Source organism: Hylaeus volcanicus, chromosome 5 (genome assembly GCF_026283585.1).
Source record: "Hylaeus volcanicus isolate JK05 chromosome 5, UHH_iyHylVolc1.0_haploid, whole genome shotgun sequence".
Lineage (NCBI taxonomy): Eukaryota > Metazoa > Arthropoda > Insecta > Hymenoptera > Colletidae > Hylaeus > Hylaeus volcanicus.
In genome coordinates, this window is record NC_071980.1 from 28,207,354 (window position 1) to 28,223,693 (window position 16,340).

At 45.0% G+C, this 16,340-nt stretch overlaps 1 protein-coding gene across 1 annotated transcript in view; it reads left to right on the top strand.

The window, feature by feature from the left end:
- Positions 1–2,830: 2,830 nt before the first annotated feature.
- LOC128876138 (uncharacterized) overlaps positions 2,831–16,340 on the top strand; it is a 47,104-nt gene continuing 33,594 nt past the window's right edge. The window contains exons 1-2 of the mRNA XM_054122259.1: positions 2,831–3,711; positions 9,212–10,764. Coding sequence (XP_053978234.1) covers positions 9,268–10,764 — 1,497 coding nt within the window. The 5' untranslated portion in view covers positions 2,831–3,711; positions 9,212–9,267. The remainder of the gene's footprint in view (positions 3,712–9,211; positions 10,765–16,340) is intronic.

Sequence of the window (16,340 nt, forward strand, 5' to 3'; positions counted from 1 at the left end):
CTGCGAGAACAGGAAGAGTAAGGGGAAATAATTAGAAGGGTTCCTGACAGATTCGTCATCGCAATGCAGTCGTGTTCTACGGTCGATATAGTGGTGACAATACTCGAACAAGTGTGCATAAGTGTATGTTCTTTGTTTAACATGATCAAATTAATCGAACCATTTAGTTTTCCTCCCAGTCCTTCTTTCTTTCGTTTCTTCTTTAAAATGCGAAAATTAAATAAAGAAAACCCTTTCGCAATGTCGACAAAACCCGTAACATCCATTATTCACGGTATCGATTTTTACATTTATTTCGTACGTATGCATGATTGATTATGAGCGGACAAGAATTGATGAGCTTCGGTTCACGGTATGCACACGCTAGTGGAAGGTTCGGAGACCATTAACTTTGCTTTCAAGAAACTAAATGTCCCCGTTGCACGGTTTACATTTTACATAATCTCTAAGAGCACTGAAAACTGATAAGAGGTCCATTATTTCATAACCACGCGCTGAATCAATGATTACGCGGAGTGAATCAGCCCGCGGTTTCCTCGTGGATGCGCTGGGTGCATTCTCTTCCATTTCGTGACGTTTAGACGATCTCTTCCGCTGGTTACCACAGCCTGCGCTTCCCGTGGCGTGTTTTCCGTATTTTCCATTTGCACTTCAACGGTGCACAATGAAATATCCACGCAACTATGGCGAAAATCACGATTCTGCAACTCGATGGAACTCTTCAGCCATAATTGAATAACGCTCCGCGAATATTGGACGATTTGACAAGTCCCAGAGAGATTGTTGATAAGAATTATAATTCAAATTATAATTCTTTGACCACGCAAACTATAATAAAAATTTGACGAGAATTTCGGTCCAATTCGTAAATTTAAAGTACTAGTAGCTTAATACGTATACACAGATTATAGGATAAGTACATTTAAGCTGTAGCTTAGAATTATTCTACCGATCGTTAAAGAATTATGCACAAGGGCACGAATGGAACAAAAGGGGATTTGGTTCGCGAGGAGTTCAAGGAATCAATATATCGTGCAACGTGCATTAACGAAATCCGACTAGAATGAGCGTGGATTACGACTTCGGAGCGTAGTACCCTCGATACAATTCTATCGTCAAATGAGAGACAAGCTAAACCTTGGATTTATAGAATGGTAGCTGAAACGCCGCACCTACTGGCCGAGCAGAGCAGGTGTCTTCGATAATTAAAGTGCGAGTGAAAATTCACTCGGGGAGCTCTATGCTACGTGTTCCATCGCATTTATCGGATATGAAACGGCTCCATTTGCTCTCTATATACTTCGGTATCGTTCAGTTTGTCGATAGTTTGCGCTGGCCATCCGAAAAATACCTTCTGGTATTTATGTTTCGTCGTTGACGTATATTGCCGAGCGTTTTGGAAGAAAAAGTCGATAACAAAACGCTCGAGATATCAACATCGCATTATCCTAAATATTATACCAGTAAACGGACGAAATATTTGAAAGACAGGCTTACGCGTATATTACGAACCCATTTCTTGGTCGAGTGGGCAAATTTAATTAATAAATATATATAAAAAAAATCACATCTCGGGTCGCGAAGCGATGAAACGAGGGCGCGAAAATGATTTCAAAAGTGGCGCGGGCTTGGCGAAGGGTGAAATTGCATATTCGAAATTAGAATTCGCGCTTGGTCCGTTCATCGATGAAATGATTTCAGGTCGATCGCGAAACGAGTCGGTCGGATGGAAATTTGTAACGTTGGCGTTAAAGCTCGTGGCAGTAGGCCGACAATACGCTCACGCGCGACACCGTTTGCGTATTTGCATCGACGATTGCGAACCAAGACACGCGGAAATTGTGTTTGCCGCGGTGAATAACGTAATTTATTCGAACCACTTTCCCCGCAGCGACAGACCCACGCGGGTTCATTTGCATATAAATACACATCGATGCGCGAACTAAAAACTCTATCGCGTTGATATTTCAAAAGTTCTTCGTCCTCGTTATACGCGCACGCCAGGTGAATTCGGTCGAGCAACAGCAACCGTGCGCGAAAGGAGAGGTTCTGAGAGGTTCGAGAAGTCGGCCAGAAACCCGTCGGTGGAGCGTCTCCAACGCGATGAACAGCTATCCGATTTATTAGCTGGGTACCGAAACACGAAGCGCGGGAAAGTTATTCGTAGGTCAGTTCCCATTCAGCCGGCTGAATCGAGCTTCTCCGATATAAGATTAGGAGAAGAAGTTCGCAAGGTGACTGAGCCAATCGAAGACCTCATTCGTGGACTCTATAGCAGGGATTCTCAGCGAGGGTCGTCTGGACCCCCTTGGGGAACGTCTTGATTTTCTTGCAGGACGCAGTTGAAGATGAAAAATGAGAAGTCATAGGTGTAGGGTCAAGGAAAATATAAATAACGTTTTCTACTAATCTTGTAGATTTCGAGATAAACATAATACTCTTTAAGCTTGGGGTTTGTGTCTCTCCACGCTCGATAATTCAGAAAGTGCTACTTTCGATAACACCTTCAACTTTAACCTGCGATCCTCAATAATTCCGACATCCAGGAATAACTCCCGAAGATTCCAACTTTCACGAACACGTTGGACAATTCTAACACGTGGAGTACCATTGCTCCGCGAACTTCGCAAAAATAGTATCGTTTGTCAAATCTGACCCAGAATCGAAGACGTCCCAGGGATTATTTAGCATTAAGAGAAACTTTTTCCCACCTCTGGGCTAGGAAAAGGGCCTCCGATCGAGGGAAAATTGCAAGGGCCGAGGAGCGTCTGCGCATTACCGCCAACAGCTTGTCACGAGAACTCCTGTGGAAGACGGGGCTCGCCGAGTGCCACGGGGCGAACAGTGCGCGGACCGCAAGCACGCGACGCGGTTGCTCCCACGCGACGCGACGCGACGCCTTCCACGTCGTGACGTATTACTTGGACTGGACGTCTAATAAAATAAAAACGAACATAGCTCTATTCTCGCCAAAGCACTCCAAGTATTTTAAATCACAGTGAAATGAAGACACGGCTAGCACTCGATTCGTAATGTCCGTTCGTTGCACGAGTCTGATAAAAAAAAACTGTCGATCTCGCCGGTTTAACGAAAGCTAAGCAAATAAATAGCAAGAAGATCTTTGCTTCCATAGAAATCAACTAACGAACGGATTTCGGGCCCGAGACCGACGGTTACGGTCGTTAAAAAAGAACGATGTGGCAGTGAACACGCTAACGGACACGTGAAAAAAGGTGAAGATGATAACGTAAAGATGACTCGGAATATCGTCGTAGAAGGCGGGAGTATAAAAACGCAGCCAGGCTGGTAAACAAAGCCCAAGACGTTCCCCCGCGAAAGAAAGCAATCGAGATACTCCTGTAATGGATTGTTGTAAGACGTTCGAGGAAAGTACAAACATTTTCTAGACGGATACCGGCGAAAGGATTCGAAGAAATGTTGATCCAAGGATCGGTGACGGGACTGGTCTCCGTAGAAAAGAGTTGATGAAAAAGAGACAAACAATCGCAGGTGTTCGCGGAGTTTGTTGGTTCGCCAGCGATTAAAAAGTGACGCTTGGAACGAAATGTTCTGTGAACCGAACTAAATTGGAAAATCACGAGGGGGAAACGCTGTCCACGGAGACACTCGAAGCGATCGTCGACATCGATTTCATTTCAAGCTGCGCTCGAGAAAAATGCGACTGCCGAGGCAATATTACACGATTTTACGGTAATTTCGTGTTCTTTTATATTCTCCTATATTCGCCCATGAATAGCAGCGCGGTTGAGAAGTACCGTGCGAGCTTTCCGCGGATCGTCTTTACGATTATCGGATCTTTGATGGTTAATGTCACGATTACGGTCCAAACCTCCCTCGATCTGCGATGATAAAAGGACATAAATTTTGCCGTAGGGACAATTTTCCACGGTTCAATTTTTAATTTTAAATAAGATTTTTCGTAGTATTTAAAATAGTATAATTAAATTGATACATACTAAGAGAACCAAATTATTTTGTCGGGGTAGAATCAATTTACCTAAGACAACGTACATACAGCTTACCAAAATGTTTGTCTGCGCATGTAAGGTACGTGTTTCCATATACATTAATACACAGCATAAATGCCATAAATGCGCGCTATAATAATAATCGTCCACCTGAAGACCGTAAAGGTTGACCGAAACGTCACGTTTAATTCGCGAATAAAAATATGACCGAGTAAACATCTATTGTTCTTCATAAACACGAAATGAAAACAGTCTCGGGTTACCAAGAAAATGTTATCGTTCGATATAAGCATCGAAAAACATCGGACCGTTCGCAGAATGTACGGCGAAAGTTCCTCCATTTACGGCATGCATCGCTCGTTTCGTCCTTTCAAGAAAAGTACTCCTAGCTTACGCTCCTGTAGCGCGTAACTTTTACAAAGGAACATTTATAAAGGTCAGGAAGTTCCTGGGACCGCGCGCTGATTTCAAGCATTCCCTCCCTGACCCGATAATATTTGTTCGAGAGTCGAGGTGTCGTAGAATATCCCATTTCTTTGAATCAATGTAATTTTTATTTCCATTCCAATCAGAAATAAAAAGTAACGACCGCGATTACATTCTGGGGACGGTTCGAACCGAAACGCTGGAAAAGTTTAATACTGAATGTTTTCCTCATCCACACGAAGCAATTAAGAGATGTATATATTCGACTACAGGTTGCTAACAAGTTCCAAAGACTAAAAAAAGTATCCGAATGGAAAAATAGGGAAATAGAGGAGAAAGTTTCGATTCCACTCCTGTTTAGACCGCGATCTAATGACGATAAAGTGATTATGAAACTGCACGCGAAAGAGCGGGAAACAGAATAAACTGGCCAAGCAGCGAGCTCGACGAGCGAGGCTTTTAAGGCTACAGCGACCCTTCGTGTCCCCTATTAATTCTAATAAACGCAATCGATGAAGTTGGACGCGAATCGCAACGCTTGCGCTATCGGACAAGCTTGTCCCGATACGAGCTGACCGCTCGCGAGATGAATTCGACCCTGTCGTCTCGCTTCTGCGGTGGCATGCATTATCCTCGGACGTGAGCTGTTCAAAAACACGAATTTAATTCCCGGTACTGTTTTTCGATGACGGATAATCGATCGTGCATCCGTTCTTTTGTCAAACGGAGACGATGGGAAACGCGTGTCGTTCTCGAAGGGATTAAGTCGAGTGATTATGGCAACCAGATCTGATCCGTTCAAAGGTAGATGCAATCGCGGTGAAAAATTCGGTTTGCAAATGCATTATCAAAATATCGCTATATACTAATTGAAACTTAGGAATATCAGAATGTTTGATTTTCTTGCAAATATGGCACTTACACAGTGATAAATATTATAAATTACATTAATCCGCCCGTCAAAAATGATATATTGAAATTATTGTTGCACTGCACGCGACGCGGTTGAATTTATGGTAGCTGTAAACTTTCTGAGAGCGTGGATCATTAATAATTACGTAGTGAAAAAAGGTCTTGGCGAGTAGAGTTTAAGGAGCACTAGCTTAAAATATCCGTTGCGTCTGATGAGGGTTAATCGAACCGTTGTTCCACAAAGTCATGTAAATTCTAACTTAGCGGGTCGAAGGGCTAAAATACGGCAATAATTCACGCGTAATTACGAGGCATTCGGGGGGTCGAACTTTCCCTAATGGGTTTCAGCAGGCGCGTTGAAATACAGCGAAACGCAATTTCTGGTGCCGCTTGACGGAAAGAAACGCAATTAACCGGAAACGGAGAACTTTGGAAAAAATCGCGCAAGCTTAATGAACTTTCAGGAAAATTGTTCGGCTTCCGACTGATATCGGATTGCCTTCTTACTAGAGTTTCTCTTGCGCTCGTTTCTTTCCTTTTTTCGAGTCGAATAAAGGAAAATTTTAGTGGAACGGATCGCCCTGAATAACTTATTTATTTTTGAAAATAGAAGAAAATATTCGAGGCAGAAGATGTTCGATTTCACGAGGAAACCATTCCTGATTCCGGGTGGAACGGTCATAGATAAATACACTGATAATAAAAATATTCATACAGTGTTCCATAGAACATTTTTATATCCTGTATAAATCAACATATCTTTATAAAACTTGTCACGAGCTTTGTTCGAAGTATCCATTTTGAACATACATCGGAAAGCATTCATAAACATTCCGTACCACAGGAAAAGTTCCCAAGTATTGCAATTTTCATTGGTTTTCAAGCCCACGTCCCATCTTAAAGTATCGCGCGCGGCGGGACACGGTAATTTCTTTCCAGAAATGAAAGTTTGGACTCTCGAAATGTCTTGAAAGTATATCGGGTACACATACCAGTCGCATGAATCTGAAAGTAGTAATCCCTGTTCCGATACTCCGGGGAAACGGAAAATTCTGTTTCGAGATGCGGAGAAGCAATCGTGCGTCCCGCACGATCCATCAGCCGCGCGCAGGATTTCCGCCAGAAACTTATTTCGTCTCTAAATCGGTAGGAAGAGGCGCGTCTGTAAATTGTAGATACGTTTAGGGAACTTCTTTTTTGATTTCTACATCTCGGGACCCTGGATCTTTAACGAAACAGCACCCGTTACAGGTTTCAATTGCGAATGATTGTTCGTGTAATAATAGATAAAAAAAAACGTGGAGTAGAATTTTGTTGTAAGAGGCGTTGATTCCAAAAAAATTGATCGTGGAAACTCTTGGGGTTCGCGTGCGACTCGGTACAACGTGGCGTGTCTGACCATTGCTCGCTAATTCTACTTATGCCCGCGTCTGTATCGAAGGAGAAAGGTAGATCCGTTCCGAAAGGAATCGCGAGTCGCTTTGATCCAAACCTTTCGATCACACTTCTTATTTTTTTTTACAAATGATAATTACTACTTCATTTTTAGAAAAATGTTTAATTTTCAAGAGCACTTTCCGCCACTGTCTCGACAAGAATTTTATACAAATCAGAAGGCACTTCTTTCGAAAAGTTCCCTCTGAAATATATTAGAAACAGTGGAAAGTTTGTTATTCGCGTAGGTAACACTTTAGGCAATACGGTAAATGTTTGACGACGCGTCGCTCGCTTTCCTTCGCACTGAATCTTCTCCTGATACAGTAGCGGACCGGTAGACATAACTTAACCCGCCGTCGATACCCGTAAATCACTATTTCTAGATATCGACGGTTTCATTCAACGCGAGCCGATCCATTCCGCAGCTCAGTGTCGCCTGATCCCGCCCACCATTTTATTTCGGGCACCTCGAATAGCAGAGGGTGGATCCGAACACAGAGCGTGACACTTCCGATAGGCACTCGTTTCACAGAGGAGTGGAAGCGTCGCAGACTCGTGTAAGGGTGGACCTCTCGACACCCTGACCTACCACACCATGTAAACACTGCTTCTGTATGGTACGCCTGTCACAAGGCTGAAAAGGACTGGGAACTTAATCGCTACAAGCATTGAGAAGACAGAAGAATGCTACGCCACACAAAGACGTACTTTAGAACCTCGTTTTGGGGAGAAGGCAAAATTGGAATGTACTCTTTAACCTTTAGTCAATTTTAATTGAATTGTCAAATTTATAGAATCTGAAGATGGCTCGAAATAGATAAAAGAAACGCTGTCAAGTGAAAATCTCATTTCTCTAACGTAAACGGGAATAATAATTTGAGGAACCGTAAAGAAACATTCATAAGATTCGCAGGCATTTACAGCGCAGCAGAGTCGGCTTCGTGATACAATGGTTAAGAATCGCTGCGTTGCAACGTCAATTACGTTAAAACGTGTAGAGGTATTGCCATTGTCCACGAGCACGGCGTTGCATAACTGGGAGGTACGCGAACAAACTATTATAAATCTCGTTGTTTAATCGCTATCGCCGTTTAAGTGCTCGTTCGGGCAAGGTCGGAGGCTTTTCCTGACGCCGCAATAAGAGGGCACCAGGAGGGCTCGTTAACATGCCCTGTATACGATTCTTGCCACGTGCTCTCGTTTCTACGACATTACATTAAGCAGATTGCGCGCTCGGATTTTCCGTCCACGGAACGCAGACAGCCGGGCGTGATACGCCTTGCTAAAAGCGTATTTGTTTCGCTTCCCGTTCAAGCTGACAGATGCTACCAATTCCCTGTCGCGGATAAACCTTACTTGCGCCCGCTGATCGCAATAAACGAGAGTGCGCTCGAACGATCGCGGTGCCACCGCGATACGATCCTATTGAAGAGCATGACCACGGTATGGGAAGCGAAAAAACTCATCCGGTCGTCAAAACGTGTCAAATGAAAAGATAATCCGGGGATCTAATCTACAAATAGATACTCAACGCGATCGTGTTGTACCTTTCGCGAGAATAAACATTCTTGAATGAAACTTGGTATATCTCTACTTTAATGTACACGGTTTTCGAGAAAATAAATTCACTGGATTTTTTTAAGTAGCCTGTTCTTCGCTGAGGAAATCGACAAGTTGATCAGGGAGAGCGTCACTGTCTCCGCGGCATTAATTGCCCGTTACCCGGCTTAAGCAGCGGCGCACTTTCGCTAAGTAATATTTATGCATAAAAAACTCAGTTAACGGAGAGACCTGGTCAGCCATAAATCGTTAACGTAATTCCCCCAAAACGGTTTAACGCCGCGCGAACTCCGACACGCTCGTTCATACGATGTGTTTTCGTGGAAAACCCGGTAACGTTTGCATCCACGCTTTTAATACTGATTTTCGTTCAATATTTATTTTATCACCGGCCACAAAATAATATTTGCCGTAACACGAATGGCATCGTTGATTAATTTAAGTGGATTGGAATTATCGCGTGCCGAGCTGTACAGAAATATTGCCACCCGATAGGTTTTAAAACACGGGGAATGGTTCTTTTTTTCCTTTATTTTTCGTTCACATTTACAGAGGAGTTACTGCGTTTGTCACATTTTTCTCGGCCCGATTCCGCGTTGCACGTTCTCTGAAAGTTGCAAAATCGGTGATATTCAATTAAACGCGTCTGTCACATTTCACAGTGTCGCGTCGGTATACGTGCGACCATTTGCATTTGGATCGTGTGTTGTAATTAAATCGTTATATTAAAAATGACAAGATCAATCAGTTCGAAATAATTTCCAGAATGTAGCATCTCTAAACGAGAACCGGAAGATTAAGAACCGGTGCCGGAGAGATCCAACCCAAATCTCTCAGCCTGTCGAGTGTCTCTCTTATTGAAGTACACGCGTGTTGTTCGTTTCCAGATGAGGAGCAGCCGGGAGGACGCCTTGGGTCGTCGAAGCAGCGACGGCGACTGATTATGACGCGCGTCCGCCCGCGCCGCGATCTCTCTCGTCTCCTCCTGCCATTCTCATCCTTCGAGACCCTCCATCTACCCCTCAGCCTGATCCTTCTCCTCCTTGGCATCCTTTCCGTTCGCAGCGTCCTGACGTGCAGCGAAAAAACGAGGTCTCAGAGTCGTGACCTCGCCACGTTATCTTACCTCGTCGACACCGCGGAAAGAGGGTATTCCCGCGAGGATCCTCGCGCTTCTCGCGAGTGGATGCGACGAGACTTCGACGCGAACGAGCTTTCCGCCACGTCGATTCGACCTGTCAGCCGCGAAAAGGACGCATCATCCCGGGAAACGGATCCTGCGAAGTCGTTCGCCGTCCGTGCGGCGAAGATATCCGACCAGTCGAGTAGCGATCGCTCCTATCCGCTCGAGGACACGCGATTTCTGGCCACGGCGCCTCGGAAGCTCGACAACTACTATGGCGAGGTTCGCAGACGTCACGAAAAACGAAAATATCATCACGAGAAAGACGCGAGGACCGATATCGACTCTGTTCCGTTCAACGTCGACGTTAAGGGCAAGCATGTCGAGCTCAAGGCGAAAAGAAACGTCGGAAGGAAACATAAATTGGACAGGGAGGTAGCCTCTGGTTCCCCGGGGCCGGAAGAATCGCTTTTAGACTGCGAAGAATGCCGTGGCGAGCTTCCTCGAGGCTCGAGATCCCTCCGAAAGAATAGATCCGATAAAGTGCTGGATAATCCCGGAGCGAAAGAAAACAATGAGACACAGAGTCCAGTCGAAACCCCGGAACCGAATGGCGGCCTGCCGCGGGCCTCGAACGAGACCAACGAGGAGCCTTTCACGGGGTTCGAAGGCTCTCAGAAGTTCCCTATAAAAGTCACGTACAAGCCGCCTGTCGCACCTCAAGCGGAGAAGTTTGACAGAAGGCACTTTGGCCCGCCGAAGATGGATGTCCCCGAGACCACCTCGCCCACAGACTGGACCACCATATCTCCAGATCTGCCCAAGAGTCCTGGCAGAGACGTTCTCCATAGGCACCGCAAGGTGGACGAGAACGTCGAGGAAGAAGGACGCCAGGAGACGATCGACGTCAACGAGAACGCCAACGACACGTCCGATGATTTCTGGCTACCTGGCGCATCCTCCGGTAGACGATCCTCCAACATAGCCAGCGGCAAGTCTCCTCCCGAGGAGAAGCGCGTTTCGACGTTCACGTCGACGACTTTTGTTACGTCGACGTCTACTGATGCGACCGAGGAGGACTTCGAGACAGAATCGAGCACCGAAGAGGAGGACGAGGAAGGTGTTACAGAGTTAGAGGTGAACCCCATCGAGAAGGTCAACGTGACAATTCTGGGCCTGTTCGAGATGACTCGAGGCGCTGAGCCCAGACCAGAGGGTCCCAGCGAGCTGCAAGCAGCCAGGCTAGCCGTCGAGCGTGTGAACGAGATGAACATCCTGTCCAAGTTCAGACTGCGACTCATTCACAATGACACCAAGGTAAGGATGCATACAGGCCTGCGATACAGCCAAGAAATTACGCGAATCGCTTCAACCCGAATAGTTAAAAATTTTACATGTATGGTACATTTACATACATATTTACTATGACACGTTGCTTCGATACACAAGCAACAGACATTTGCCAGTTACGCGAGCACGTCGATTTAGAGTTTACTCGAGGTACAATTACCCAATGGATTTCCCTATGTTTTCTGCAGAATACATGAAACCCTGGTCATACGATCAGACTTTCTACGACAACCACAAACCGCTGCGAGATACGTTAACGAGAAACAGGTTTCGCGTATCTCTCGGCAGCTCGACTAACGCCGTTCCGAGGTTCCCGCTCGAAAAGGCGACGGAATTAGAATACAGAACCGACGGGAAGGTGACGGGAACGAAGTAACTCGCTGCAACGTTCGCGTTATTTGATATCGTGCCGTCCAATTTCTGGCGAACTCGCCTCTCGTGGTTCGCGCATGACAAATGGACGAGCCATCGGGAGAATAAGGTTCTCCGCTGTCTCGATTTCTGCGCGACGATTTCTCACAACGTCGCAGTTTACGACGTACACAATCAACAGCTTCGAAATTGACTGGACTTTAGGTGAACCAGTCACGGAAAATTGAACCTTACGAAAATTTAGTCGATCTCGAAGTCGATGCAATCGTTCTAGCCAGTTTTAGGTACGGGAACAGAAGAACCTGCCCAGAAGTTAATATTTATTATATTTTATATTATAAGCCTGTGATCATAAAATCCAGCACTGCCGTCTCTCAAAATAAACTGATTAAATGTGTCAAACAAAAAGGTTTATATCGCGATTTTTCAAAAAAAAATTTGACAAAACGGTATTCGTGGTATAGCGGTAACAAAGCCATGTACCGAATGGTCCACTTGCTTCCACTCCGCCATCAACAACTGCTCGATGTTGCTTTACGGCTTGAAATTTTCATCCTTAAATTAGCTCCGTCCCAGAATTGCCGCGTATCACTGATTTAAAATTTCATTTTCCGCTAGTCCCTGTGTTGTCGCGACACGGCGACGCACGATAACGCGGGTAAATATTAATTTGACGTTAAAATACGTTATTACGGGACGGTGGTCGTGATGCTTGCGCATGGCTTCATCGGTAAAAATATAGCAAAGAATAAACGTCCTTGCAACGCAAGAGACTGGAGTTATTCGATACCTGTCTGGGTGAATCGAGGAACGAAAAGGGAATTTTACTGTAAGGTCATCGCTCTCCTTGGCTAGCACAGAGGGCAGAAGAACACAGTCGAGTGCCTCTTAGATGTATAATAAGCTTTTAGTTGCTTACACGCTGTCTTTTATCACGGTGAGAACTTTTTCATCATTGCATGGGCTGTGCCACACCTCGTGGTCACGTCAACGAGTTGTCGATAATCGTGTAACGAGGACCCATTGGTTTTCCTCTCGAAAACACGCGGCTCTAGCGAGTGCAATCAAATAGCGCCGCTTCGTTTGATCGGAACAACGCGTACTAGTCGACGTGGTTCCGTTAGGCTTTGCGTCCAAAAACGTGGCAAAAGGACACCGTCATTTCTAGAGACAATTTCCGGTTCTCTGGTGTTCCACCCTTCATTTAACAATACCACATTCACAAAATACAATGAAATTGCTGGCCTACATACAATGCTTGACTCGACTGCTTAAAACATAGTTTGATTCGTTAAACGCAATTATTTGTTTCCAACAATGTTTGTGATTTTTTGGATTATGGCCACTTTGATCGCACAAACCCTCCACTGTAGCGTCGATTGCTTTCCAGTTTGGGAGTTCGTGGTCGTTCCTTTTCCGTCTCGCGAAGTCTCATTAAATACGGGCCCGGAGCGTCACGTGGCTTTTATGTGTCTTTGCTGAATCCAACAGAGTGCGTGATGGCGTTTTCCGTCCCCTTGATTCACTGTGTGAGCGCGTGCGTGTGTATGTGCGGGACGTATGAATATCCGTGCCCGGCTGAAAATGGGATTCAGAACGAGGAACGGCCGTAGGCCATTTGTAATTTAACCAATCTCACGCCGACAAAGTTCTCGGAAAGGTGTTCGTCTTCCGCGAGAATTTTAAAAAATAGAGATTTTCCCGCAGTGCCGTTTTCAAGCTGGCCTTTTTCCGTTCCTCTCTCGTTTTTTCTGCATATCTCTGTTCGCTGCGTTAAGTAGAGCCACCGTTTACAAAACGCTCTCCTCGTGTATCTTTTGAATATTCGCCGTTAAGCGTCTAACTAAGCAGCCCAATTTTGCGGAATTTTTAGCACGAGAACTGTCTAACGTGGAAAGCTTAAATTTTCACGCACCAATGTATACACTTTGAAATATATATCGTAAAATTTTTGATCGAAAGATATCGGAAACTAGCGTCGTGCCAAAATAGTCAGGTTATTCGTGTTCGCTTGTTAAGCCAAAACCTCTTTGAGCGAATATCATGGGCTAATTCTAGATTGTTCTGTTCAGCATCCGCTGTAAGTGCATTAATTACAAGACATGGAACAAATTAAACAATCAAAAATAGAGTCTGGCCCGCGCCAGGGTTGACCTTAATAATTTACAGAGAAGCGCCCGCCCCAGGCTCATTTCGGGTTTCGTGCTAATTAATCAGGAAGATTGTCAGCTTGATATTCGTGGAAAATCCGCGCAACTATGGTAACGAACCACAGAACAGAATAACTGTGAAACCTTTCGAGTTAATATGTAGATAATCACCCCTCCCATCTTGAATTAGCAACGTTCGTAGAACGTTGAACGTTGGCGTTGGTCTTTATTAGATTCTGTTAACGCATCGTTTCTTCTTCATATTTTATTTTCGTATAAAAGTGTCCTAACCCAGACCTAACCCAGACCCTACCCGACTAGAATAGAAGCGATGAATTCGGTAAAGAGAAAGGTGAGACACTTTCGTGCAAGCCTTCCACGTGTCGCGGTGGCGAAAACATCGGGAAAAACCAACAAATTATTCAGACGGATAATCGATTGATTATCAGAGAGACAGCGAGAGATATTGGTATCACATACGGGACGTGTCAGTCAATTTTAACTAATACCCCTGGCATGAAAAGCGTTTGATCCAAATTTATGCCAATATTGCTCGGCAACGAACAAAAACCCATTGTCAAGAAATTTACGCCGGGCTTCAACAAAGAGAAACAAACGACCCGAGCTTCGTAAATTGGATTATAAATGGTGACGATACGTAGATTTATGGTCGTGATTCAGAAATCAAGCCAGAAACCTCGCAATGGAACAGAGAGAAATCAAACCCAAACGTTGTACATTCAATTAAACTTGGCTTTTCTAATTCGCGCGATATTTCTGGTCCTGTTCTACGCAGATCTCCTTTTTATCTCGACTTGCTCCTTCGCATCATTAACCTCTCCATTTCCACCGGTATTTCCCCCGCAACTTCGAAACATTCTACAGTTTATCCAGCCCCTAAAACACCGAATGGTTCCTCCTTGAACTCCCTTCGTCCTATCTCTAAAGCTCCTTTCGCCAAACTTCTAAAAAACTTCGGCACCTTGCAATTGCAGAGGTTTATCAGTCACGTCGATGTCACGGTACTACTGCAGTGTTATTGCACGTTTCAGTTACAGGTGGAGTTCACTTCGAAGTAATATCCTCTTACCCTTAACTAGTGTACTTTTGTTTGGAGCGGTACTGCAGCTTTTGGAGCAAAGACTGGTTCCTCATCCTCGGGAACCATGACTATAATTTCCGAGGCCTTGACAAGCTTAGACGGTGACCACCTTTTTGCGTGACTAATCTTTGTCTAGTTAGTAAATACGTAGGAAATGCTATCTTGTACGTGGGATTAATATTGCAAAATCTCGTCACACGGTCCAGTGTCACGTTCGGTATTTCGTCCATTAATTTTCGACCTTCGCGTACTCTGAATAAGGGCAGAGCTGCGTCGACCCGCCTTTCTTCGTTCCTCGGCGATCACGCGCGTTACTTTGAAAGTAATTTAAACGCAGGAGCGTTGTGGCTCGTCGACGAGAATCGGGCATTTTCATAATTATTATTCAGGTTCCGTGGCAAAGACTTAGATGAAAGGGTTCGATGCGCCGTTTCGCGGAGGAACTTTGATTAATTGCTACGTACCGCAGCGAACCTCTCGTCACGCCAAGCCCTTACAACACCTTTGTACTTTCACAGAATTAAGCTTCGACGTCGTGCTCCTCGTGACTCGAACTCGAAAGGAACATCGTCGTAATGCAACACGTTTCTTTTTTTTTTTCAAAACCTTGGAATTCCTACCACTTGTCATTGATGTACGTTCGAGTCAACCCTGCCATTAATTTACGAGCTAATCGAAAAGCAAAGATGGGGGAGCACTACTAAATCTTGAAATTTCCCTAAACGAGCAATTTATTTGGAGATGCTTCCGTTATCGATTCGAGGGCACGATAAACCATCTCTGTCAAGCTCGAGCTTCGTCTCCGAACGAAGTGCCTCGATCCCACGCGCTGTCTTCAAAACTGACTACATTTCTCTCTTGTCAATGCGGAGGGTGCCTCGGAAAAGTTTCTATTTTCGTTTCACGCTTCGCTCGTTTCATCTCTGGTCTTCAAAGGTGCACGAGCTGCGATACGTGAAGTAAAAGACTGGCTCGATCGAAGGATTTCTGGCTCGATTGAAGGATTTCTGGCAGGGAGACTCGAAACGATGCAGACAGCTGCAATCGAGAGCCTTCAGGCCGACTTCGAGGAAACTTGTCGTACCCGAAGAAGCTGACAAGCAATCGTCAAGTAATAAACCGAGCACCACTGGCGTGATTCATAATCTTCCTTGCCTTCTAGGTCTGAGGTTTATTGCTTCTCTTTGAGATCGTACTTGGAGAGCAGAAGGGCTGCCTTTTATTTGTCAAATTTAATTTGTGGTATCAGATAGATTTATTAACCGACACGTCGAGTATCGGGTCTGGAGAAGTCCTAGCAACAAAATCTTTCCCATTCGTCCAACACTTCTTGCCCCCTAACGTCTGTCAATTTAGCTAGTTTCGAATAAATTGTACGCGAAGATAGGGGCCCTAAACGATGACGTAGAGCCAGAACGACGTATACGTACGACCGACGAATTTTTCGCAGGCCGACCCGCTACATGATGCATAACGGTTGATCCCTGTTACCGCGGTTGTTCTTCATCTCGTAAGAGCGGCGATAACGCGTAATATCGCGATTCGTCAGCTGCCACGGTCGCTGGAGATACCACCATAGATCTACTTCTCTCCTTGGTTCAGCTTCGCGAAGGGAGCACTCGAGGGTTACGGTAATGCGGAAGGAGGAAGGCTTTGAGAACGAAAAGACCTCTTTGACAGAGGTTCGTCGATCAAAGGACGGAAAAAGTTTCTTGGAAAATAATTGAGAAACGAAGGACGTCACGTCGACAAGTGGCGAACTGCTAATTCAAACCCGGCTCTCCTGTTTCCGCCCTGCTGCAACCCGTCATTCATGATTGACGCTGAGAGAGATAAAGTCGAGCAAATATAAAACGACGCCAGAAATTGCTCTGTCGAACGAATGTACATTTCTTCAATTTTGTTTTATTTTTATGCTC